Genomic DNA, 21,904 nt, shown 5'->3' on the forward strand with positions numbered 1-21,904 from the left:
GCCCCGGCCGTCCTGAGGCCCTGCCTGGCCGCTCCGGCCGGGGACATTGCGCCCCGGAGACCCTCAGGCAGACCCGGGCGGGCGGTGGGCAGGCGGCGGCGGCCACCCTGCCTTGCCCTTGAGCAGCCCCGGGCCTCTTTGCCTAAATAAGGGAGCTGCAGCTGGAGGGAGCCAGCTGGCCGCGGGGAGGGGCCTGCGGCTGGGCCAGGGTTTTCCGAGGGGCTGGGCCGCCGCCGCGCCGCAGGGCCCCGAGCCCGCCGATTGGGCCTGCACCGCCGGCCCCGCGCTGCAGCGGGAGGGCGGGCCCTTCGCACAAGGGGATCCCCAAGGCTGGAACCTCGCGTTCGGGGGCTCTTTGATTCCGCAGCGAGGAGGCCGAAACCGCTGTCACCATGCCCCTCTTTGGGCAGGAGAGCCTGAAATCACCCCCAGAAAGGGCTGTGTGTGTGTTGGGGAGCGCCCCTACCCTGGGCTACCCCCCAATCTCACGCACCCTTATCTCAGATCTCCGTGGCTGGGGGGCCTCCAGGTTGTCTGGCCCTTCACGCTTCTCGGGTCTCCCCTGACCCTGGCCTCGTTGCCCCAGGGCCCAGGCCTCGCCCGTGTCGCCAACAGCGGGCGTTGGGCTTACACCGTGTGTATACGAGCGGGTGCTCGGCGAGGTGGGGGACCCGGGCGTCCGGGCCGGTCCTCTCCCTTAGGGGAGAGGTCAGGTCCCTCAGTCCCTCCTGGAGAGAGCGGGGCGGGGGCGGACCCCACCCCCCACCCCGCTCCCAGCCCCTCCCTGGCGCCCTCAAGGCCGGCCCTCGCACCTGTCCTCACGGTTCCCCTGCCTAAAGGTCCCTTCCCCCTCTTGGGGCGCGCGAGTCCCGGGGGCTCCGGGGCTGAGCGAGGGGCTGGGGTTGGGGGGGGGAGCCCTCGGCGCGGCTCAGCCAATGGGAAGGGCGGGCGCGCGGGGTGTGTGGGGGGAGAGGGCGGCGCTGCGGGCGCGCGGCGGGCGGGAGGGGGGCCGGGAGGCGGGGGCCGGAGCCCGAGGGGCGCGCGCCGCGTTAACCCTTCCGCGGCCGGGCCGAGCCGCAGGCGCAGCCCGAGCCGCGGGCGCCGGAGCGGCTGTCGGCGCGGCGGGCGGGAGCCGGGAGCCCGGCGCGCTCGGGCGGGCGGAGCGCAGCGCGGGGACGCGGCAGAGCGGGGCCCGCGGCTCGGGCTGGGGCCGGCAGACAGGTGTGCGGGCTGCCGGAGCTCAGGCCGGGCCCGCGGTCCAGAGCCGGCGCCGAGCGGAGGGACCCCGCGCCCGCAACCCAGTCCGGGCCGCGCCCGTGCTCTGCCTGGCCGCGGGGTGCGGGGACCACGGCCGGGCCGGGCCACCCGAAGCCTGTGTTGGGCCGGGCCGGGCCGGGGTGGGTGGGGGCCCGCCCGGCCCGCCCATGGGCTCAGGATGCCGGTGCGGAGGGGCCACGTCGCGCCGCAGAACACCTTTCTGGACACCATCATCCGCAAGTTTGAGGGCCAGAGTGAGTGGGGGAGGGGGCCAACGGGGAGGGGTCTCTGGGGGCGGGCCGAGCTCTCCTGGAGAGTCAATGGGGGGGCGTGCCCGGGCCGAGTGCAGCCGGCAAGTGAGTCTGTGGTGGCTGGTGACCCCAAGGCCCTGGCCGGGGGTCGCAGGGGCCGGGCTTGGTGCTGGGGGGCCGTGGGCTTGGGGCCAAGGGGCCTGGGGTTGGGGCACGCAGCAGGAGGCTCAGGTTAGACTGAGATCGATCGATGGGGGGAGTGTGTGAGTGTGACACCCTGAGTGTGCAGGGAAGGGAGGTAGGATGGGAGTGTGCAGGTGTCTAACTCGGGGGCCTGGGTGGGAATGGGGCTGTGTTTACCGAGAACAGGAGAATGTACCTGGCCGGAACTGTGGGGCCCTAAGACCTCTGTGCTGTGCGGGTGCTGGTGGCCTCTGGAGACTGAAATCCAAGCATGTAGGGTCAGCGCCTCATGTGGTCTTGGGAGTGTGTGTGTGTGTCACCCGTGAGTTCGACCCTGCATGGGCAGTGGGGAGGTATCTGACAGGCTGTGAGCTCTGGGCCTTGGGGGTGACAGGGAGCCAGGACCCAGGCTAGGTTTTTGCGGGTCTAAGTAGGCTCTGTGTTGCAATGACCCTGTGTTACTGTTTTTTCTCTGTCCTGAGCCCCTTGGTGGGGACTACAGCAGCCCTAATGCCGGCTGGTAGAAGAGGTTTTCAGAAGCGTCCCAGGCTAGGTGAACGTTCTGCGTGTGAGTGTTTGCACCCTCCTGGCATGCGTGTGTCTGTCCCCAAGGCTGCATGTGCCGTGGTGGGTGTGACTGCCAAGGGCCCTGGGAGCGGGTGACATTCCTTGCCTATGACCCTGTGAGCACAGGACGACGTGTGCTTGTAACCGAGGTGGGGGAAGGGAGGGGTCAGTTCGATGGGCAGCATTGTCTGAAGTGGAGGAACACGATGATCCTTAGGGGGAGGAGACTGCCGTCGTGGAGGGCACTGGGGCCAGGTCTTCCTTCTCACAGGCTCGGGAGGCTTGGGAAGAAGCTGGGCTGGGAGCTGGGGGCCTGCCTTCCGGTCCCACCTCTGCCACTGACTGCTATGTGACCTTGAGCGATTCTCTTCCACATCTGGGAAGTAGGGGGGTCTGCCAAAGGGGCCTTTCGGGTCCTTTCTGTCTTGATGGTTCCAGGAGCTCAGTGAAGGAGGGGGGGTGGGTAGGGACTGCCTTCGAAGAAACTGGCTCTTCTCTCCAGGCCTGGGAGTGGGGGCCAGGTGGTTTTCCTTCTCCTGCTGCGTGTGGGGCTGGTACCCAGGACTGCCTTGGGCTCAGGTGGAGTTGGAGATTCAGTCAGGGGTCATTTCCTGTGAGAGGGCGCCCTGCCTTCTAGGGTTGAGGGCTGCCTGGGAATTTCGTGGGGGGGGGGACCCGGGGAACTGACCTAAAGATGACCTGACTTCAAAAAGTAACTTCCTGGAGGCCCCAGGGCAAGCGAGGGGAGGAAGGCAGGAGAAGGCCAGCTCTTGATGCAGCAGCCCATGAGCCTTGCCCATGGGATCGCCCAGGGCTGCAGCCTGATGGCTGTGCCCACTGGCAAGGGAGGGGGCAGGGTTCCCACTGCTACTGAAAGCCCCAGCATTAAAGGCTAAACTGGCCGGAAACTTCTGTGTTTATAAAAAGCTCTTATCCTTAGAGCATCTTTCCTGGCACAAGCTGGGGCCGCTGTCTGCCTGCTGCTCACCCACCAGCCTGGCTCCTGGGGCAGGTGTGGAGGAAATGAGCCCAGTCTAGCGGCAGCGGGTCCACTGGGGCACGTCACCTTGATCGAACCAAAGTGGGGAAAGCCTCGCATCCCTGGTGGGAAAGCCCCTTTCCGGGGTCTGTCTGCTTACATGCTGGCCGGCCCTGGGTTCTGGGTGTTTTCGGGGTTTGAAGCTGCAGGTCCTTTTTCTTGCTCCCTGTGACCTTGGGCCTCTGCCCATGACCCTCCGCTGACTCCTCACCTTCTGCCAGACCTAGGTTTAAAAGCTGGCTCTAGCTTTTACATGCTGCAAGATGAGGGCATGAACTTCTTTGGAGTCGCCGCTTCTTCACCTACAAAACGAGGATAATGATGGGGTTGTCAAGAGTATTAAATGAGAGAAGGGATTTGAGGTGCTCACGTGGTAGTATCTCCCTCCTCATCGTCTTTTTCCGTGCGCCCACTCCCCAGTCCCTGACTGCCCTTGGAGTGGGTGCAGAAGTCCCGGGAAGTGCTGACCTGGCAGGGGCCGCTAATACTCGGAGTGATTTCCTAGGGATCCCTGGGATAGGGAGTGCCTAGCGAGTGCCCCCCTTCCCCAAGTCTAGAGAGCCGGGGTCAGGAAGAGAAGCCAGAACCAGTGCAAAAGGGAACGTTGGCCGCCATCTCTGGCCCTTCCCAGGCTCCGTCTCCAGGCCCAGTGTTTATCCCTCCGCCGCGGCTGCTGACACGCGTTGCCGACACCCGCCCAGACTGGCCTCGGCCCCGGGCGCGCGGAGGGGGCGGCGGGCTGCTGGCAGTCTGCCCGGGGAAGCCACGCAGCCAGCCCGCGGGCCAGGCGGCTGGGGGAAGGGGGCGCGCCGCCGGGCCGGGGCCGGCCGAGGCACCTGTGTCGGGGCACAGCTGCGTTCGTCCCCTATTGGGGACCCCAGGCCCTGCTGTGCTTCCTGGGGCGGGGAATCCCCGGGCGGGCAACTGGGTGTGACAAGAGAACGCGGGCAAGGACGGGGACCCCGGGGGGCAGGGGTCCCTGCTCACGTGCCCGCTTATCCCCGCCACCCCTCCTGCACCCCAGGCCGCAAGTTCATCATCGCCAACGCTCGGGTGGAGAACTGCGCTGTCATCTACTGCAACGACGGCTTTTGCGAGCTGTGCGGCTACTCGCGGGCCGAGGTGATGCAGCGGCCGTGCACCTGCGACTTCCTGCACGGGCCGCGCACGCAGCGCCGGGCCGCCGCGCAGATCGCGCAGGCCCTGCTGGGCGCCGAGGAGCGCAAAGTGGAGATCGCCTTCTACCGGAAAGATGGTAGGTGCGGCCTGGAGCGGGGCGGGGCCGCGGGGCGGGGCGGGGCCGTGGCGGGGGCGGGGCTGGAAGGCAGTGGGGGCGGGGCCGGTGGGTGAGGGGCGGCCGGAGATTGGCCGGAGTCCAGTCATTGACCCCTGCCGGGGCCTGGGGGTGGGCGTGACCCCAGCCGCGACCTGTGCGGTGCACCTGGTGGGAGGCGCGGGCTGCAGGGAGGTCCGGGATCTCTTGGCCTTAAGTACTATGTTGGGATTGTTTTATAGGGTGGCCAGGGGGCTGCTTGTCTGTGGTCTGGCGCCTCTGGTTCCTTCCTCCCTGGGCAGATGTGGGCGCGTTGAGCTGGGTGGGTTAGAATTTGACGGCGCGGCCCTGGGATGGCAATATGCGTGCCCGGACGGAGGTAATGAAAGTCCAGGCTGGTGGTTGGGCGCTGACCTCCGGCCACAGGCCTCCAGCCACCCTAGTCCCTGCCAGGTGACTGGTCTGGGCGTTGTCCTCGAGGCGAGGCGGGGAAGTGCTGCAGGACTCTGGCTGGCTCTCAGCCGACCTTTTCCTGTCCCCCGTCTCTTCCGAGCTTCACCTGGGCGGGAGGTGTGTGCCTCTTCCCACAACCTCAGTTCCCTTTGTCTCATCTTGAGCGCCCCGCCCTGCACCCCTTCCTGCGCCAGGTGTCTCTGCTCAGCCACCGCCTCCCCGCCCAGCTGCTCTGGGTTTCCGGAGAGCGGATAAACAGAGCCCTGGGCGGGACTGCTCCCACACCCGCTCCTGCCCTGGCCGGGTGGAACCCTGCTCAGGGAGGCCAGAGCAGCAAGGCTTTGGGGGACCTGCAGGTAGCAGGGGGCTGGGGAGGGGCTCCAGATGGTGCCGCTGGGCTGCCCACAGTGCTGCTGTCCCGTGTGTATGTGACCAGCACTTACTGAACCCCTGGGAACCGGATGAAGCAAGGTCTGGAGATGAGGCAAGATACCAGACCAGAGGTTCCTGCCCACTCGCTGCCTGCTTACCCACTGTGGACAGCACTCTCTGTCGCCCCCGCTGGGGGCAGACTGAGCCAGTAGCCCCTGTGTGGCTTTTGCTCAGGGTTCACTAAGACTGTCCTGCAAAGGCTTAGGTCCCCAGATGGTCTTACTTTCACAAGTGTGCCTATCTGTGAGATCCCTGGACAGAATCAGGATGGCATATGGTCTTAGGGACCCGTGGAAGAGGGTTTGCTGACAGCACAGTGGGCACGCTGGCTGGGAGGCAAGGGCCGGGAAAATTAGATACAAACTCTGAAGGTAGGGCCTTCCTTCCGATTCTTCACTCACATCTCCCCAGAACCTTAATCAGAGCAGGTGAGCAGGTCTGCTTTTTATATCTATCTGCCTGGCGATCTAGTACTAGTTAATGTCAGTGGGTGCTCTCTATGCACCGGGCCCTGGGCTGACTGTTTCACTTGCACTCTTTTGTGGAATCTTCACAACAAGGCTGGGAAGTAGATGCTAGTTTTTCTCCACTTTGTGGGGTAAGGAAACTGAAGTTTAGGAAAATGAAGAAACTTTCCTTAAACAAAGATAAAAGAATCTGATTGCAATGCAGGAGACCCAGGTTTGAGTCCTGGGTTGGAAAGAGACCCTGGAGAAGCAAATGGCAACCCACTCCAGTTTTCTTGCCTGGAGAATCCCATGGACAGAGGAGCCTGGCGGGCTCCAGTACGTGGGGTCAGAAGAGTGGGACATGACTTAGCAACTAAACCACCATCACCAAGAAACTCTCCTAGAGGATGCAGAGCTGGGAGTGGAACCACGTCTGTCCCATCAGATCCCTGTCCACTCTGTTCTGCTGTCGTGTGTGGAAAATGACACACAGTAGTTACAGATGTATATACTGCCTGTTGTGGCATGCACACTTTTATTTGGAAAGTGTGCAAACCGCTAGTGTCATGAAAAGAATGTGAATATGTAAGTCCTGGGTTTGGGACTCACACTGGAGATTCTGCAGTATGGACCAAGTTGGTTATTGCCTTGGGCCCGTCTCTACTTCTGGGACTGTGTGCCTGCTGGGCCCCTCCGTGGCACACCAGGTGTCTTCGCCGTAGTGTGTGCGGAGCTGGCCCTCCGTCCCTCCTGCCCCAGGCTGCCTCCTTTGGGAGAGGATGGCTCTGGGACCCCTTCTGCTGAGGTGCTATCATGGAATCTGGGTGACCTTGCGGATCACTTAATCCAGCCCACTCAAGTTACAGATGGAAAAACTGTAGAAGCAGAGGTCAAGTTACCTGCGAATCAAAGGAGACAGTGGGACTGGAACAGGTCTCCCACCCAAGTTCAAGTTATTTCCCCACCCCATTTATTTCCCTACTCCAACTGGGGCTGTGACCCAGAAGGTTCTTTGCCAGCCCTCCCTCCCTGCCTGCCCCCTTCTCTGCCCTCACTAGTTTACACGGGGATCAGGTGTCTCTTGGTGGCCAACAGCCTGGCCTGGGCCCTCAGGTCACGTGGGCCCCTGCCTGTCCTGGCACTCGGGGCCCAGGGTGCAGCAGGTCTCCTCTGTTGCCCTTCCTTGTCCCTCTGCTCAGCCCCTTGGGCAGATCTCCGTGCCTGAGCTGGGCCGCGTGTGCGTGTTGTTCGTGAGCTCACAGCCTGGTGCATGGGCAGCGGAGGAGAGGCCAGTGCCGCCTCTTGTTTCTGTTCAGGCATTTCTCAGGGTCTCTGCCCAGGCCAGCCAGGGCAGAGTGGGTCCCTGGGCTCCAGGGAGGTGGGTGGCTGGGAAGGGGGGTGGGTGGTTGGAAGGGGGGTGGGGCCTCCTGCTGGCAGGCGCCCCTGCGGACAGCTGTGCTGTGTCGGTGCCTCGAGCCTAGCTCTGTGTAGCGTCAAGGCCCTGAGCCAGACAGCCCCATTATTCAGCTGCTGGGACTGCTGGGAGGTGGGGAGGCCCGACTCGGGGCGGGGTAGCAACACGGGGTGCTGGGGGTGTTCTGGCTCTGTGTCCATGCCCCTTCACAGCAGGCCGGGGATTAAGGCCGAACTGGGGGCATGGCCCAGCAGCACAGGGCGGGCAGGTGGCTGGCACCCACACCCTGGGCCCGGGGTGCTACCTGGGCAGGGAGTGATGCTGGGGCACGCCTGCTTTCCAGGCCAGCCTGGGAGGGCCGCGGCCCCTTCCAGCACGGCCCTGCTCTGTCCGCCGAGCTCTTTGTTTCTGCCTCTGTCTCTGCCGCCTGCCGGCCCTGTCCCCATGGTCTTTGTCTCCCTCCCCCCGGCGGCTGTCTTTCTTTCTCTCCTCCCTTCGGCACCCTGGAACCTCCCTCCTTGCCTCTGTCCCTCTGCCCTGGTGGCCTCCGCCTCTCGGTGCTTCAAGTTCTCTATCTGTCCTGGCCTGGTCTCCGTGTCCCCGTGTCCCCGGGAGTCTGTGCGTGGGTGGGGATGGGGGTGTCTCTAGAGAAGAGTCTGTCGGCTTCTTCACTCCAGCTGCAGGCTGGTTGTCATGGTAACAGGGTCAGAGGGCCCCCAATGCAACAGCTGAGCTGTGGGCTGGGGGAGGGGTGGGGGCCAGCAGGCCAGCATGCTCCCCAGGGTCCCCAGAGCCTGTGGCGAGCCAGAACCCCAGGGGTGGCCCCATGCTTACTGATCTGCGGTCCCCAGACTCACACTTCAGCTTCCCAGATGCTTGTGCAGGCACTCCTAGCTCCAGTGACACTTCCTCTGGGCCTCCTGTGACCGGCCACGTGGTGCTGGTTTAGCTGCTACGTCATGTCCAACTGCTGCGACCTTGTGGACTGTAGCCCCCCAGGCTCCTCTGTCCATGGGATTCTCCTAGGCAAGAGTACTGGAGTGGGTTGCCATTTCCTCCTCCAGGGGATCTTCCCGACCCAGGGATTGAACCCACGTCTCTTGCACCGCAGGTGGATTCTTTATCCCTGAGCCACCTGGGAAGCCACATCCCGGGCCATTTCACTTATCTTCTTCCTGGTTCCTGAAGGCCGACTCCCCACTGTGACACACCTCCTTCTCCATCATGGCCCAAATCTCAGACACCCACTCCCTGCCACCTCGTCCCCTCCAAGCTGCGATCCTCAGGTCCCCAGACCCCCATCACTCAGGGTAGTTGGTGAGGGAGCCCTGGGGTAGGTTGAGTCTGGCAGGCAGGTCAGATGGAGGCTGGTGCCCAGGTGTATGTTCTGTGTCCTTGAGATGGAGCAGACCAGGGTGAGCCTGAGAGGAGTGAGGTTAGACACAGACAGCCCTTCTCTTGGGGGGCTGGGGAAGCCATTGGGGGCCCCCCTCCACCTTGGGCCTTCTGATCAGGACCTGGGTCAGGCTGGAGTCGGGCAGGTGAGGCCCTTGCACGGTGGTGGCTGGGAGCTGGGCAGGGGGGCTGAGTCAGAGCCCAGCAGCGCTTTCCCTGCCTGGCTCCAGACAGGGATCATTCCTGAGCCGGAGCAGGGTGCCCTGGCCTGCGTGGGGGGCTTTGTGTCCCAGCCCCACCCTGGGGGCCAGGGGGGCCTGCCTCCACCAAGGATGTGGGCCACTCCTGGCCTCTTCTGGGGTCTGGAGAGTGTCGGGAGGGCGGCTCCTCCGTGTTGTGTCTGCTGGAGCCCCCGAGAGGAGCTATGTAAATATTTGTGCAGAGCGCGTCTGGGATGGGAGCAGAGTTTGACGGTGGCCTTGGGTTGTGGGGAGGGGGGCCGTGGGCAGCAGGAGGGCCAGCCTGGGGGCGTGAGACAGGGTGAGCCTCAGCCCCTTCTCTGCCCGGAGGTGGCTTCCAGGAAGGTGGGGCTTCAAAGAGCCCAAGACGGTCCTTTCACAGTTAAACATCGTGCCAAGGGGGCTTGGAAGGCCCCCCTTTGGGATCTGCTCGCCTGGGTGGAGAGCGAACCTTTCTCTTTATAAAGACGTTCTCTCGTGTCACCCCTGCCCTGTAAGCAGGGAGGAGTGTGGATGCTCTCCCTCAGTGTGAAAGACTTTCACTGACACTTTACCCACTGCCATGGGGGGAGGCGCCCATGGTGTCAGAGTCAGAAGAGGGGGTGCAGAGGGATGCCCAGCATGAGTGATGAGTATGGGGGAGGCTCGGGGTGAACCACTGTCCCCCTGAAGTCCCTTCCTGTCCCTAGCCCAGGGCCATAAAGAGCTCCACGCTGTGACCTGTGGTGGGCCTCAATCAGGCCGCTCTTCTGTCTCGTGCGTACTGAACTAGAAGCACCTTGCAGGCAGGGCAGTATCTTCTTCTTCTTAACCCCCATGTCCCCAGCTCACAGTTCTGGGTGAGGCTGCTGCATCCGACTCCCCGGCTCTAGACTGTAAGCTCCAGGAGGGCAGATGGCGGCCTCTTTTGTGCTCCGTTGTGACTGTGTGTTTCCTGCACAGGGGGAGCTGAGTTCCTGCTTGCTGAACAAATGAATGATCGAATGACTCTGGCTGAGTTGTAGACTGGCTGTGTGACCTTGGACAAGTCACTTCCCATCTCTGGGCCACGGTGGCTCCCTCCGTGAAGAGCCTTAGAATAACAGAATACCGAGGCTGGGAGGGGTCTCTTAAGAGGATGGGGAGGCTGTCAGAGCCAGAGGAAGGTGGGCCAGGCAGAGGTGGCCCGAGGTGGCCACCGAGAGCAATGAATCCCCCAGTCCTGCCGTGCGGGGCGGGGCGGGGGCGGTGGTCTTGGTGGGGGAACAGAGATGGCATCTGGGGATTCTCAGTCTTCCCAGAGATGGACCCAGGAGGCCTGGATAGGGGGAGCCGAGCTGGGGCAGGGGGCAGTATCGTGGGCACCCTTGCTGTTGTGACTGCACGTATCATTTGCAAGCTGGGACGCAGGCTGTGGCAGGTGGTTATTAGCGGGGTCCTCCCCAGGTGCCAGACTCACGCAGAAAAGCTAAGGAGACTTAGGCAGCTGGCAGGGGCCAGAGTGGGAACTCCAGTCATTTTCCTCTTTCTGCTCGAGTCCTGCCCAGCACAGAACCCCACCGCCCCTCCGGGCCATCCAGGCCCTGACACTGGGCCCCCGCCCCAGCCTGGCTTATCATGTTGGCCTAGAAGGATCAGGACCCCCAGCCTTGACCTCTATGCCCCTCCTGATGTGAAGCCTGTTGGTTCCCCCCCAGTACGCTCCTCACCACACCCTGTGCACAGACCCCCTCGTGCCTCACGGCTGCCTTCTCCCGCCCACCCTGACCCTGCCAGGCGCCAAGCCTCGACCACACCGTCATCCCCGAGTCCCGTCCACCGTCCCCTGTACCTGCCCCCTCCCAGGGCCTCCCCGTCCAGGATCTGTCTCAGACTCTTCTCTCTTCCCAGCGCTGAGACACCACCCCCACCCCCAGCCACCACCTTCAGGAAGCCCTCACTGACTGCACCCTTCCATCCCCACTTCTGACCGGAGTCCACTCCCACCTCACTTCCAGGCTGCCATTTGGGCTGCAGTAGGCCCAGAGCCCCAGGAAATTTGGGTTAATAGAACAAAATGTAGATTCCCGACCAGGGATCAAACCTGTGTCCCCCTGCACTGGGAGGTGGATTCTTAACCACTGGACCACCAGGGAGGTCCCTCCTCTTTCTCTTTTCATGGGTTTCTCCCTCTTTTCCTGTTTTCTCAGTCCCCAGTCCCATTACCGTTCCCTTAGGCAGCCATTCAAATGTACTTCCTGTGAATGTGTTGCTTGCATATGTTCTTGCAGAATGTGTGTTTTGTCTGGCTGCGTATAGGTTTAATTTATGTAAATGATATGTGCTGTATATTGTATTCTGGTGTTCACTTTTGCTGCCCGGGAGTCCGCCTTCGAGTCCAGCCAGCTTGCTGCTTGATACTGAGTCTAGGGCTCCGTATTCTCTGGCATGCGCCTCCCTCCTTTTACCTGTCCCCTCTCTTGGGGAGGTCTCTGTGGTTGTCCTGATAAAGGATGTTACAGTGGATATCCTCACGCATGGCCCCCTTTGGACTCATGTGAGGACATCTTTGGGATTTATCCCCAGGAGTGAGTGGCATTGCTGTATCACAGGGTATGTGGACACTTAATTCAACCCAGCACTGTCAGGCTGTGCATGAGCAGGGCTGCAGCTAACACCACCCTCCTAAGCAGAGCATAGAATTCCTCTGCATCTCTGACACACTTGGCATTAGCTACCTTGCTAATTTCTGCGAGTGTAATAGGTGAAAGTGATATCTTACTGCTTTAATTTGCATTTCTTTGATTTCATGCGAGTCCCGAGCATCTTGTAAGTGACCGTTCTGGTTTCTTCCCTGTGAATTGCCTGCTCATATCCTGGGCTCATGTTTCCGTGAAGCTGCTGTCTTTTGTTCTTGTTGATTTATAAGAGTTGCTTATGGATTCTGGAAATACAAATGCATACAGTTAAATATTCAGTGCATGTTCTGGATGTTAATCCCTGTTGACTCAAGATATTGCAAGTATCTGCTCTCACTTAGTCCTGTCAGATTTATCCAACAAAGATACCTAATTTTGATACAAGCAAATTCACAGATCTTTCTAGCTTTCTTTATGCTTTTGAAGTTTTGTTTAAGAAACCCTTCACCGTCCTGAGACTGCAAAGATCTACACTTTCTTCTCTTCACTTAAAGACTCAGTCGAGTCTTTAATCCATCCTGAGCCTACCTCTGTCTGTGGTGTCAAATAGGGATCAAGTTGTATTTTTTTTTCCATGTGCTGAGCCAGTTTTCCCAACACATCAGTAAACAGCCTATTCTTTTCTGTTGCTTTGCGGGGCCACTGTTATCACTGGGTAATTCCGTATATATCTATGGGTCTGTCTTTGAGCTCTCTTGTTTTGTTTCAAGTATTTATTTGTATGCATCAAAACCCCATTAAAACTATGGCAGTTAGTATGTCTTGGTATCTGGAAAGGTAAATCTTCCCTCCTTGTTCTTCTTTTTAAAAATATTTTATTTATTTATTTTTGACTGCACTGGGTTTTTGTTGCTGTGTGTTGGCTTTCTCTAGTTGAGGTGCACAGGTTTCTCATTGCAGTGGCTTCTCTTGTTGCAGAGCATAGTAGCTGTAGCACACAGGCTTAGTTGCCCTGCAGTGTGTAGAATCTTCCCGGACCAGGGATTGAACTCATGTCGCCTGCATTGGCAGGTGGATGCTTTACCGCTGGACCACCAGGGAGGTCCCCTCGTTCTTTTGAAAGGTTGACACACATATCTGAGGACCTATCTTCTCGTTTACGAACTCTAGAGAAAGTTTATCAAGTTCCTGGGAAGAGAAATGCCACTAGAATCTTGATTGGAATTAGATTGGTTTTATAGGTTAATTTGGGGGAGAATTGACATCTTTAGAATATCTGTCCCTTCTGAGAGTCTGGAGTGACTCTCCATTTATCAGATTATTTCTGCATCCTCTATTAGTTTAAAGCTTTTTTTTCCTCCTCCTATAGAGATCTTGTGCATTCTTGGTCACTTCCTAGATACTTCAGATTTTGTTGCTGTTATAAAAGAGATCTTATCTTTGACTGCTTATTCTAATGGGCTTCCCAGGTGGTGCTAGTGGTAAAGAACCTGCCTGCCAATGCAGGAGACATAAGAGATGCCATAAGAGAATCCAGGTCTGATGCCTGGATTGGGAAGATTCCCCTGGAGGAGGACACGGCAACCCACTCCAGTATTCTTGCCTGGAGACTCCCATGGCCAGAGGAGCTTTGCAGGCTCTAGTCTATAGGGCCACATGGAGTTGGACACGACTGAAGCGTCTTAGCACACACATGTTCTAATAGCTTTATGCTGGTGGAGAGAAATGCTGTATGTTCTATGGGCTGATCTTGTGTTTGGCAGCCTCCTTGGATGAGCTCTCTTATTAGTTCTAATTGTTTATCTGTTGATTTTATTGGTCCTCTAGGGAGATGATCCTATCATCTGAATAACGCTGCTTCTCTCTGTTTATGTCTGGGTCATTGCCGTATGTGTTGATGTGGGAACGTTCCAGCTGCCTTTTCAGCAGGCCTTCACATGCACACGTATCTGTCTGTTGGAGTCCTGGGAGGTGGGTGAGTCAGGGAAGGGGTGCAAGTCTCCCTTTAGTGACCGAGAAGCCGGCCCTTCCCTTTGGGACAGGCCCTCCAGGGTATGTCAGGAGCCTAGGTGGGAGAGCTGTTCTAGAAGCTTGCCGCACCCTGGGTGGGGGCAGAGACCCCTGATGTCCTAGTGGGCCTCAGTTCTATGTGCTCTTGCTTCCTGTGGCCAGCTGGGTAGGGGTCCTCATGAAGAGGGTTGGTGGGGGTCTGAGGCTCAGAGATACCCCAGCCGCCTTGCACGGATTTCCAGGCTGTCAGCCTCCGTGTTCCGTGCTCTCTGTTGACCAGATTGAATTGAATAGTGCTTCCGCAGAAGGTGTTAAAGTGTTAGTTGCTCAGTCATGTCTGACTCTTTTTGACCCTATAGACTGTAGCCCACCAGGCTTCTCTGTCCATGGGCTTATCCGGGCAAGAACACTGGAGTGGATAGCCATTCCCTTCTCCAGGGGATCTTCCCAACCCGGGGATGGAACCCAGGTCTCCCGTGTTGTATGCAGATTCTTTATCCTTTGAGCCACCTGGGAAGCCCTGCACTTCAGCAGAAGATGCCACCTAAATCCCTGTTGTTGTTCAGTCACTCAGTCGTGTCCGGCTCTTTGTGACCCCATGGACTGCAGCACGCCAGGCTTTCCTGTCCTTCAACCATCTCCCAGAGGGAGTTTCCTCGAACTCATGTCCATTGCGTCAGTGATGCCATCCAACCACCTCATCCTCTGCCGTCCCTTTCTCCTCCTGCCTTCAATCTTTCCCAGCATCAGGGTCTTTTCCAATGAGTCAGTTCTTCCCATAAGAATCCCTAGGGGGGGAAATAATTCCTAGGGGATTCTGACTACTGTCCAGACTCAGGGTAGGTTTAAAATGAGCAGATCCTGTTGTGAAAGGACAGTCAGTGCCCCTGGATCTGAAAGGGAGCTGAAAGGGTGAAGGAGACAGCCCTGTCCCCACCTGCTGTCAGCGTGGGTCCCTACCCTGAGCTCAGGATCAGCTGGACATCTGCTTGACCAGTACTTCCCTTGAAGCCAGTCCAGCCCTGGCTTCAGGGCTGTGGCTCTGGGCAGAGGGAGAAATCTCCCCTCCCCAAGAAGCCAGGGTACAGTTACCTCCCACATTAGGGCTGTATTGAGTTGGCCAGATAGAAAAGAATGAACTTTTTGGCCAGCTTAATAGTTTTAGACAAACATAGACAACATATTAAAAAGCAGAGACATTACTTTGCTGACAAAGGCCCGTCTAGTCAAAGCTGTGGTTTTTCTAGTAGTCATGTATGGATGTGAGAGTTGGACCATAAAGAAAGCTGAGTGCCGAAGAATTGATGCTTTTGAACTGTGGTGTTTGAGAAGACTCTTGAGAGTCCCTTGGACTGCAAGGAGATCCAACCAGTCCATCCTAAAAGAAATCAGTCCTGAAAATTCATGGGAAGGACTGATGCTGAAGCTGAAACTCCAATATTTTGGCCACCTGATGCAAAGAGATGACTCATTGGAAAAGACCCTGATGCTGGGAAAGATAGAAGGCAGGAGGAGAAGGGGATGACAGAGGATGAGATGGTTGGATGGCATCACTGACTTGATGGACATGAGTTTGTGTAAGCTCCAGGAGTTGGTGATGAACAGGGAAGCCTGGTGTGCTGCGGTCCATGGGGTCGCAAAGAGTCAGACACGACCGAGGAACTGAACTGAACTCAATCATTTTAGATGAGCTTTCAGTGAGAAACATCCCTGTGAACCGGATGGAGCCGTCAAGAAAGCTCTGGTAGAGGGGTCTTCTGGGCACCTAGAGAGAGGGAGGCAAGGTGTGGCTGTGAGGAGTGGGAGGATCTGTAAAGCTGGGGTCCACTGGAGGGGGCTCTGAGGCCAGTCGGCTGGGGACTTGGCAAGTTCCGGGGTCTGGGGATGGGAGGCCTGGCTGGGAGGGCAGCTGAGGGTGTGACCTGGTTGGAAACAGGGGATTCTGAAGGGCTGAGGAGGGCCAGGCTCCAGGAAGCCGGAGAAGGGAGGTTAAGTGCAGAGGCTTCTGGGAGGAGGGGCCTGGGATGCAGCCGTGAAGTGAAGCTTTCCCCGGATAAACATGGCCTGGTTTCACCTTCCCGGGCCTTGCTGCGGCACAGGGCAGGGCTGTGACTCCCAGTTCACAGACGTGTCCCCGGGGCTTTTCTAGAAAGAGCTTTCCTCGTGAGGCCATCACAGCTGCCCTGGAGAACAGTAGCACAGACAGGCCACACGCAGTGGGTTTGGGTGGGGTCTGGATGCCAGGCAGAGGCCCCCCGAGGCCCTGCGTCAGGCCTTGCAGATCCCTGGGAAGGTGTTAGGCCAGCAGGCTTAGTGGGGAGTTTGTTTGGAGATGCTCCTCGCATGTGAGCTCAGGTCTGGACCGTGCTCCCCAAGCCTGGCTTCTGCAGTGAGTTTCCCTGGGGAGGGGGTCTGTTCCACTCAGCTCCTGGAGTCGGGGGATTGGCTACCTGCCTCTCTCTCTCACACACTGACACACGCACGCACGCACACACTCATTCTCTGGCTGGCCTGTCAGGCTCCCCTGCTCCATCTCCTGGGCCTGCAGTGTGCCTGGCTTTCCCTGGGCCCCCACTGCCCAAGAGAGGGATGTTGGTGACACGGTGGCCCCCAGCCAGGAGCGACTCCCCGCGGCATCTTCCTGTCGCCGCCACCAGGCTAAATATAACCTGACACTGCGCAGCCCTGGGCCGCCGTCGGAGACAGCCTCTGCCTGGGGGCGGACAGGCTGACTGCAGCCCCAGCCTCCTGCCCTCAGCGTGACTTTGGGCCCAACTCCTCCTGCTCCAGCAAGGCAGGCCAGTGACCAGGGCGAGGATGGCTGCCTCCTCAAGGTCTCCCTCCCTGCGAGGACCCGGCCCCCTGCCTCGTTACTGCTCCGGATGCTTCCACAGGCCGTCTGTCATCTCATCCGGCCCCCTGGGGCTAGAGTCACTTGTCCCTGCAGTACCCAGAGGAAATCTGAAGCTCAGAGAGGTGGCTGACCTGGCCACAGTCACACAGCAATGGTCTGGTGTCCTGAGGATGGGGGCAGATCAGCTCAGCTCAGCACCCCAGGACTCCTCTCTCTGCCAACTCACCCTGGACCCCGAACTGGGAGTCCCATTGACTCCTCGACCCAGGGAGGGTGGGGGCCTGGCCTGCCTTGTTCATGTGCTCAGAATGTCTCAGGGGGATGAAAAGCCACCTTTCAGGGGGATGAGGGAGCTGTGGTGATACCTAGTTTGCAGATGAGCCACTAGAGACTGACCTGGGGAGCTTGTCCAAAGACACTTGGGTCACCTGCTGCCCTCTCCTTCCCCCCTCCTCTTCCCCCCTCCTCCCTCCTCTCCCCTCCTCCCCCCACCTGCCCCCACCTCCCCCCACCCCCACCCCCGGCCAGTGCTGTCCTGAGAGATAAGGCCTGTCCCTGTGAAAGCCAAGGGCAGGTCCTGCCTGGGGCCCAGCTGGGAGTGCCTAGAGATGGGCAGTTGGGTTTGGGACTGTGAGTGGGGCCCCTCGATGGGCTGGGAGGCAGGGCAGTGATGATGCCCAGGTACACTGTTGGGCACGGGTGGACACGAGGTGGAAGCAAGTCAGCGTTGCGTTCTGATGAAGACGCGAGCTATACCTGCTGCACCTGGAAGGGGGGTGGCCAGGCCTGGTCCTCTGGGGCCCTCCCACTGCCCCCCCTTCTCCCTCCCTCAGTGGCCTGCAGCCCTTGTGATCGGAGGCTCAGAGGGGCCTGTCCTTGTGGGGCATCAGTCCGTGACTGCCTCTCCTCTCCTGGTCATCCCCACCGGGCCCAGGGTGCCCCCGTGAGCCCAGGAGGCAGGCAAAGGAGCCTGGGTCCCACAGCTGGGGCTGGGGGGTCCAGGGGTGTGAGTCAGGCATTCTTTGGAATCAGCCACGTGAGCCAGGCTGGCCTCTGCCTCTCCTTCTCCATTTATCCAGGCCTCCCTGGGGACTTACTTCCCTGCCGGTCTTCAGCACTTCCCCCGCAGGGGGCGAGGATTCTATCTCTTGGTTAAGACTCCATGTTTCCCCTGCTGGGGGTGGTCGAGGATTCTATCCCTGGTCTGGGAGCTAAGATTCTCCCATGCTGTACCCTGTGGTCCAAAATACACAGACAGACAAACAAGACCTTCTTGGGTTCCCCTGCTTCACAGTGCTCCCCGTCATCCATCCCTCCAGACCGTGACATGGGGCGATGGGGCATGGTCATCGCTCCGTGTTGCAGACGAGCTCTTTGGGGCTAGGGGGTGGGGTGGGCAGGTAACTTGCCCAAAGTCCTTCTGATGCAGTTAGCAAAGGCCGATCAACTCCGTACCCTGTGCCCCCGCCCCCTCACCTTTGCGCCTGGGAGCCCCATAGCCGTTCGGTGGGCCGGGCAGGAACCTCTCCATCCTCTCCCACCCATTCCGTCCTGCGCCAGCGCTCAGGGCCCCCGCGGCCTCGGGAGCGCGGGCCGCGCCTGCCACACAGCGGCCCCCGGCGGAAGTGCAGCCTCACCCGGCTCTGGGCCTCGGCTCCCTTCACGGAGGTGCTCGGCGGGGCCGGGGCGAGGCGGAGAGAGGAGGGGCGCAGAGTGATGAGCAGGGTCTGGAGTACGGGGGAGCGGGGCTCGCGGAGGGCGAGACGCTGCTGCGTAGGGCGGTGCGTCAGCCCAGGGCTCCCTGGGGGCGAGCGGGACTCCCGAGTCGCCGCGCCTCTTTGCTGAGCTGTGTGAAGGTCACGGCCCCACCGCCCCGCAGGCGGCGATTTGCCCTCTCCGCCCGATGCCCAGTTCTGGCTGTCCTTCTGTCCCACCCCTGGCCTGATGACTTTCAGCTGCCCCCAGGGACCCCCCCACCCACCATCATTTCAGCCAGTGATGGGATGGGGTCCTCTGGCAGTTCTGAAGAGTTGGGTGTATGCGTGTGTGAGACACGGCAGCCCACAGAAGACCCAGCCAGCCAGGCAGGGTGGTGGGAGGCAGAGCCCCTCGGAGCCCTGACCAACCTGGGCCACCTGCTTTCCTTCCTTCCATTATATCCCCTCAAAGCAGCTACAGCCTCTCCATGACAACCCCCCTTCCACGCCCCCCCCCCCCCCCAAGCCATCAGGCAGGGTTCCAGTTCACATTTTTGGAATAACAAGGGCTTTTACAGGGTTATTTGAAAGGGGAAAAATTCGTTGATAATCGACAAAGGGAGAGCACCAAGGGGCCTCCGAGTGTGTCTGTGTGTCCAGGAGCCGGGGATGGGCCTGTTCTGTAAGGGGGTCTTGTATCTGGAGTTTCTGACATCCCTGGGCTGTCAGGGTCCGGGGATGTCTGGGTCCTGGGCTCTCTGGGCTGCAGAGTGCAGTTCTGGCCTCTCTGGCCAAGAATCTGCAACTGAAGTGGGCATGGGGTGTTGAGGCCTCAGGTTCAGAATCCTGAGTTGGTGTCCTGGGGGCAGGATTCCCCAGGCCATCCAGAAGGTTGGGCTCATCCGAGGTTCAGGCTCTGGACTTATCTTAGATGAGTTTCCCAGGGGAGAATGAGGATCCAGGGCCTGGATCACTGGACTCCCAAGGTGTGGGTGTTGGGGTGGGGGGATCTCCAGGGCTAAGGGTTTCCTGGTCTCTGGCCTCTCCTTAGTCCTTGTGAGGGCCAGTCCCTGCTCAGGCCGCTGCCGGCCATCACCATATTAGGGCATAAACTCCAGGCGGGCTGTCTGGGTGCCAAACGGTCTCCAGCTGGGCCCAGCCTCCTGCAGCTCCCAACACCACGGCCGAGCTTCAGCCGGGCCATGTCAGAGGCCGGAGGTCAGAGGACAGGAGCGGCTACTGGAGGAGAGACCCGGACAGCGCCTCCCGGGTCAGGTCTTGCGCGCTGAGCCATGAGGGCCTGGGTGAGTGGAAGGGCTTTGGGGTGGGGCGGAGAATTCCTGGCCAGCCCCTCCTCTGGCCCAGCCCCCCTCATCTCAGTGCCTCCCCGGTTCCCTTGGTTGCAGAGGATCTCAGTCTGCCAGGTTAATCCCATAGCTGTTAGAATCACTGCTCTGCTGCCTCAATTGGCCCTGTCCCCAGGAGATCTTCCTTGGGCCCGGCCAGCCTCTCCCTTTGTGCCCGGCCTTGTCGGGTCCCTGGTGAAGCTTTGGCCGTGTTCCCCAGGGCTGGCTGCCCCCCCTCCCCGGCCTTTTTAGCCACCAGCCCCTCCAGGTTGTTGGCCTTGACTCAGTTCACCCCAGCCGCGTTCCCTCCAGAATCCAGTCCCCATCCTCAACCCCTCCCCTACCATCAGCACCGCCCCATCACCAAGCCCTCTGGCCAGCGCCTGCTCCCTGGTGCATTGTTCTGGCTGCTGGGTCGTCAGAGGGGACACAGACACTGGCGAGTTAGGCACCTGCAATTCACAGGACACAGATGAGCACCAGGAAAGAAGTCTCTGCCCTGGAAGAGGAGATGCAGAGCATGCTTGGTCCCCCTCGGGTCCCTGGAGGAGGAGGAATGGGATGTTAATGCACCTTCTTGTTGCAACAGCAAGGGCTTCCTGCAGGGGGCGATTCTGAGCTGGGCCTTAGGCAGAGCCTGAAAGCCCATGGGGTCTCTTTGAGAACTAAGTGGAGAGGCGGGTGAGCGGGCCGGGTGCTGGTCAGGGCAGAGGCATATTGGGTACATTTGGCCTGGTGAACTGACATCACCTGGAATAGGGGCCCTGGTGGCCAGAGAGAGGTTGGGAGGGAAAAAAAAAAGTCAAGAAGAGAGAAAAAGACAAGATGTCTCTCACCAGAGTCAGAGATGAAACATCTAGAAACAATGCTTCTTGACTCTGGTAAATTTCTAATGTGTTACAGACCAGTTGTTGTTGTTCAGTTGCTCATCCGTGTCCCACTCTTTGCGACCCCATGGACTGCAGCACGCCAGGCTTCCCTGTCCTTCACTGTCTCCCAGAGTTTGCTCAAACTCATGCCCACTGAGTCGATGATGCCGCCTAACCATCTCATCCTCTGTCGTCCCCTTCTCCTCCTGCCTTCAGTCTTTCCCAGCATCAGGGGCTTTTCTAATGAGTCAGATCTTTGCCTCAGGTGGCCAAAGGATTGGAGCATCAACTTTAGCGTCAGTCCTTCCAATGAACACTCAGGGCTGATTTCCTTTAGGATGGATTGGTTTGATCTTGTTGCTGTTCAAGGGACTCTTGAGTCCTCCAACACCACAGTTCGAAAACATCAATTCTTCAGTGCTCAGCCTTCTTTACAGACCAGTACTGGTGTGAAATGCAAAAATCATATGCTTGGCTATTGTGGCAACGTCAAATTGCTGTAAAGCTTTTGAAACTCTAGCTAGCAACTTCTGAACTTTTTGTGGGCAACACACCAGCTGGGGACTGAGAAAGAGGAGGAAAGACAGAACGAGGGGCCAGGGTGCCCGCTGGCCTCTAGTGTTCAGTGCGTGCTGGGTACTACACTAAGCACCTGGCACGTGTTGACTTAATCGTCACAACTCACGAGGAGAGAATGGTTAGCGTTCCCATTTTTGAGATGAGGAAAATGAGGTCCAAGTGGGGTAAACATGGAAGAAAAGGCATCTGTGATTAGGCAGCAGAGCTGGGATCTGGACCCTCCTCTCTGGGCTGCACCGTCTTGCCTGAGGAAGAGCAGAGATACAACGTGAGAGGAGAGGGGAAATGATGCAACAATGTAGGAAGAAAGGAGCAGAAGGCAGTGTGAGGAGAAGGCACATGGGGAGAGAGGGCAGGAGTGACACGGCCGGCAGAGAGAGAGGAAGGGAGAGCTCTGGAAGGGGAAAGCTGGCGCGGCCAACCAGAGAGGCAGCTCTGGCTGGCATGTAGCAGGAGGAGGTGGGGTGGGGCAGGAGCCACTGGCGAGACAAGGGGGCAACAGTGGGCTCGGGAGCCGTGGGGGCGTCAGAAGTGGACAGGCCCCTTCAGGTTCCGGGGGAGGGGTGTCCATCCCGCCCGGGAACACAGGGGCCCGTGTCCGCACTTTGCAGGGAGCTGCTTCCTCTGCCTGGTGGATGTGGTACCCGTGAAGAACGAAGATGGAGCCGTCATCATGTTCATTCTCAACTTCGAGGTGGTGATGGAGAAGGACCTGATGGGGTCGCCAGCCCGGGACACCAACCACCGCGCCCCTCCCGCCAGCTGGCTGGCCCCCGGTAAGTGCAGCTATGCTGTCTGGCTGGTGCAGGAATATATGGTTTCCCTCCCCTGGGGCCAGGAGGCTGCCTAAGACCAGGGCTCTGCAGGCAGGGATTCAGAGGCAGCATAGGGGGGAGGACCTTTCAGAGATGGGGGAGTGAACACGAAGGATATGGCCAGTCCCATGTGGCTCAGTGTGGACAGATGGCGTGGAGTGACCGAGTCCAGACTCCCCTTTCCT

The 21,904-nt window shown here is 59.5% G+C and overlaps 1 protein-coding gene across 5 annotated transcripts in view; it reads left to right on the forward strand.

The window, feature by feature from the left end:
• The first annotated feature begins 510 nt into the window (after positions 1-510).
• KCNH2 (potassium voltage-gated channel subfamily H member 2) overlaps positions 511-21,904 on the forward strand; it is a 36,153-nt gene continuing 14,759 nt past the window's right edge. Inside the window, exons 1-3 of one of the 5 annotated variants that reach the window (XM_070455662.1) lie at positions 511-529; positions 4,322-4,552; positions 21,516-21,680. In XM_070455662.1, the coding sequence (XP_070311763.1) occupies positions 4,423-4,552; positions 21,516-21,680 (295 nt within the window). In that variant the 5' untranslated portion in view covers positions 511-529; positions 4,322-4,422. Of the gene's footprint in view, positions 530-1,051; positions 1,512-1,859; positions 2,260-4,321; positions 4,553-19,334; positions 19,415-21,515; positions 21,681-21,904 lie in introns of those variants that run through there. The other 4 variants (XM_070455558.1, XM_070455712.1, XM_070455517.1 and 1 more) reach the window with 4 other exon arrangements.

This window comes from Odocoileus virginianus, chromosome 1 (assembly GCF_023699985.2).
Source record: "Odocoileus virginianus isolate 20LAN1187 ecotype Illinois chromosome 1, Ovbor_1.2, whole genome shotgun sequence".
Classification (NCBI taxonomy): Eukaryota; Metazoa; Chordata; class Mammalia; order Artiodactyla; family Cervidae; genus Odocoileus; species Odocoileus virginianus.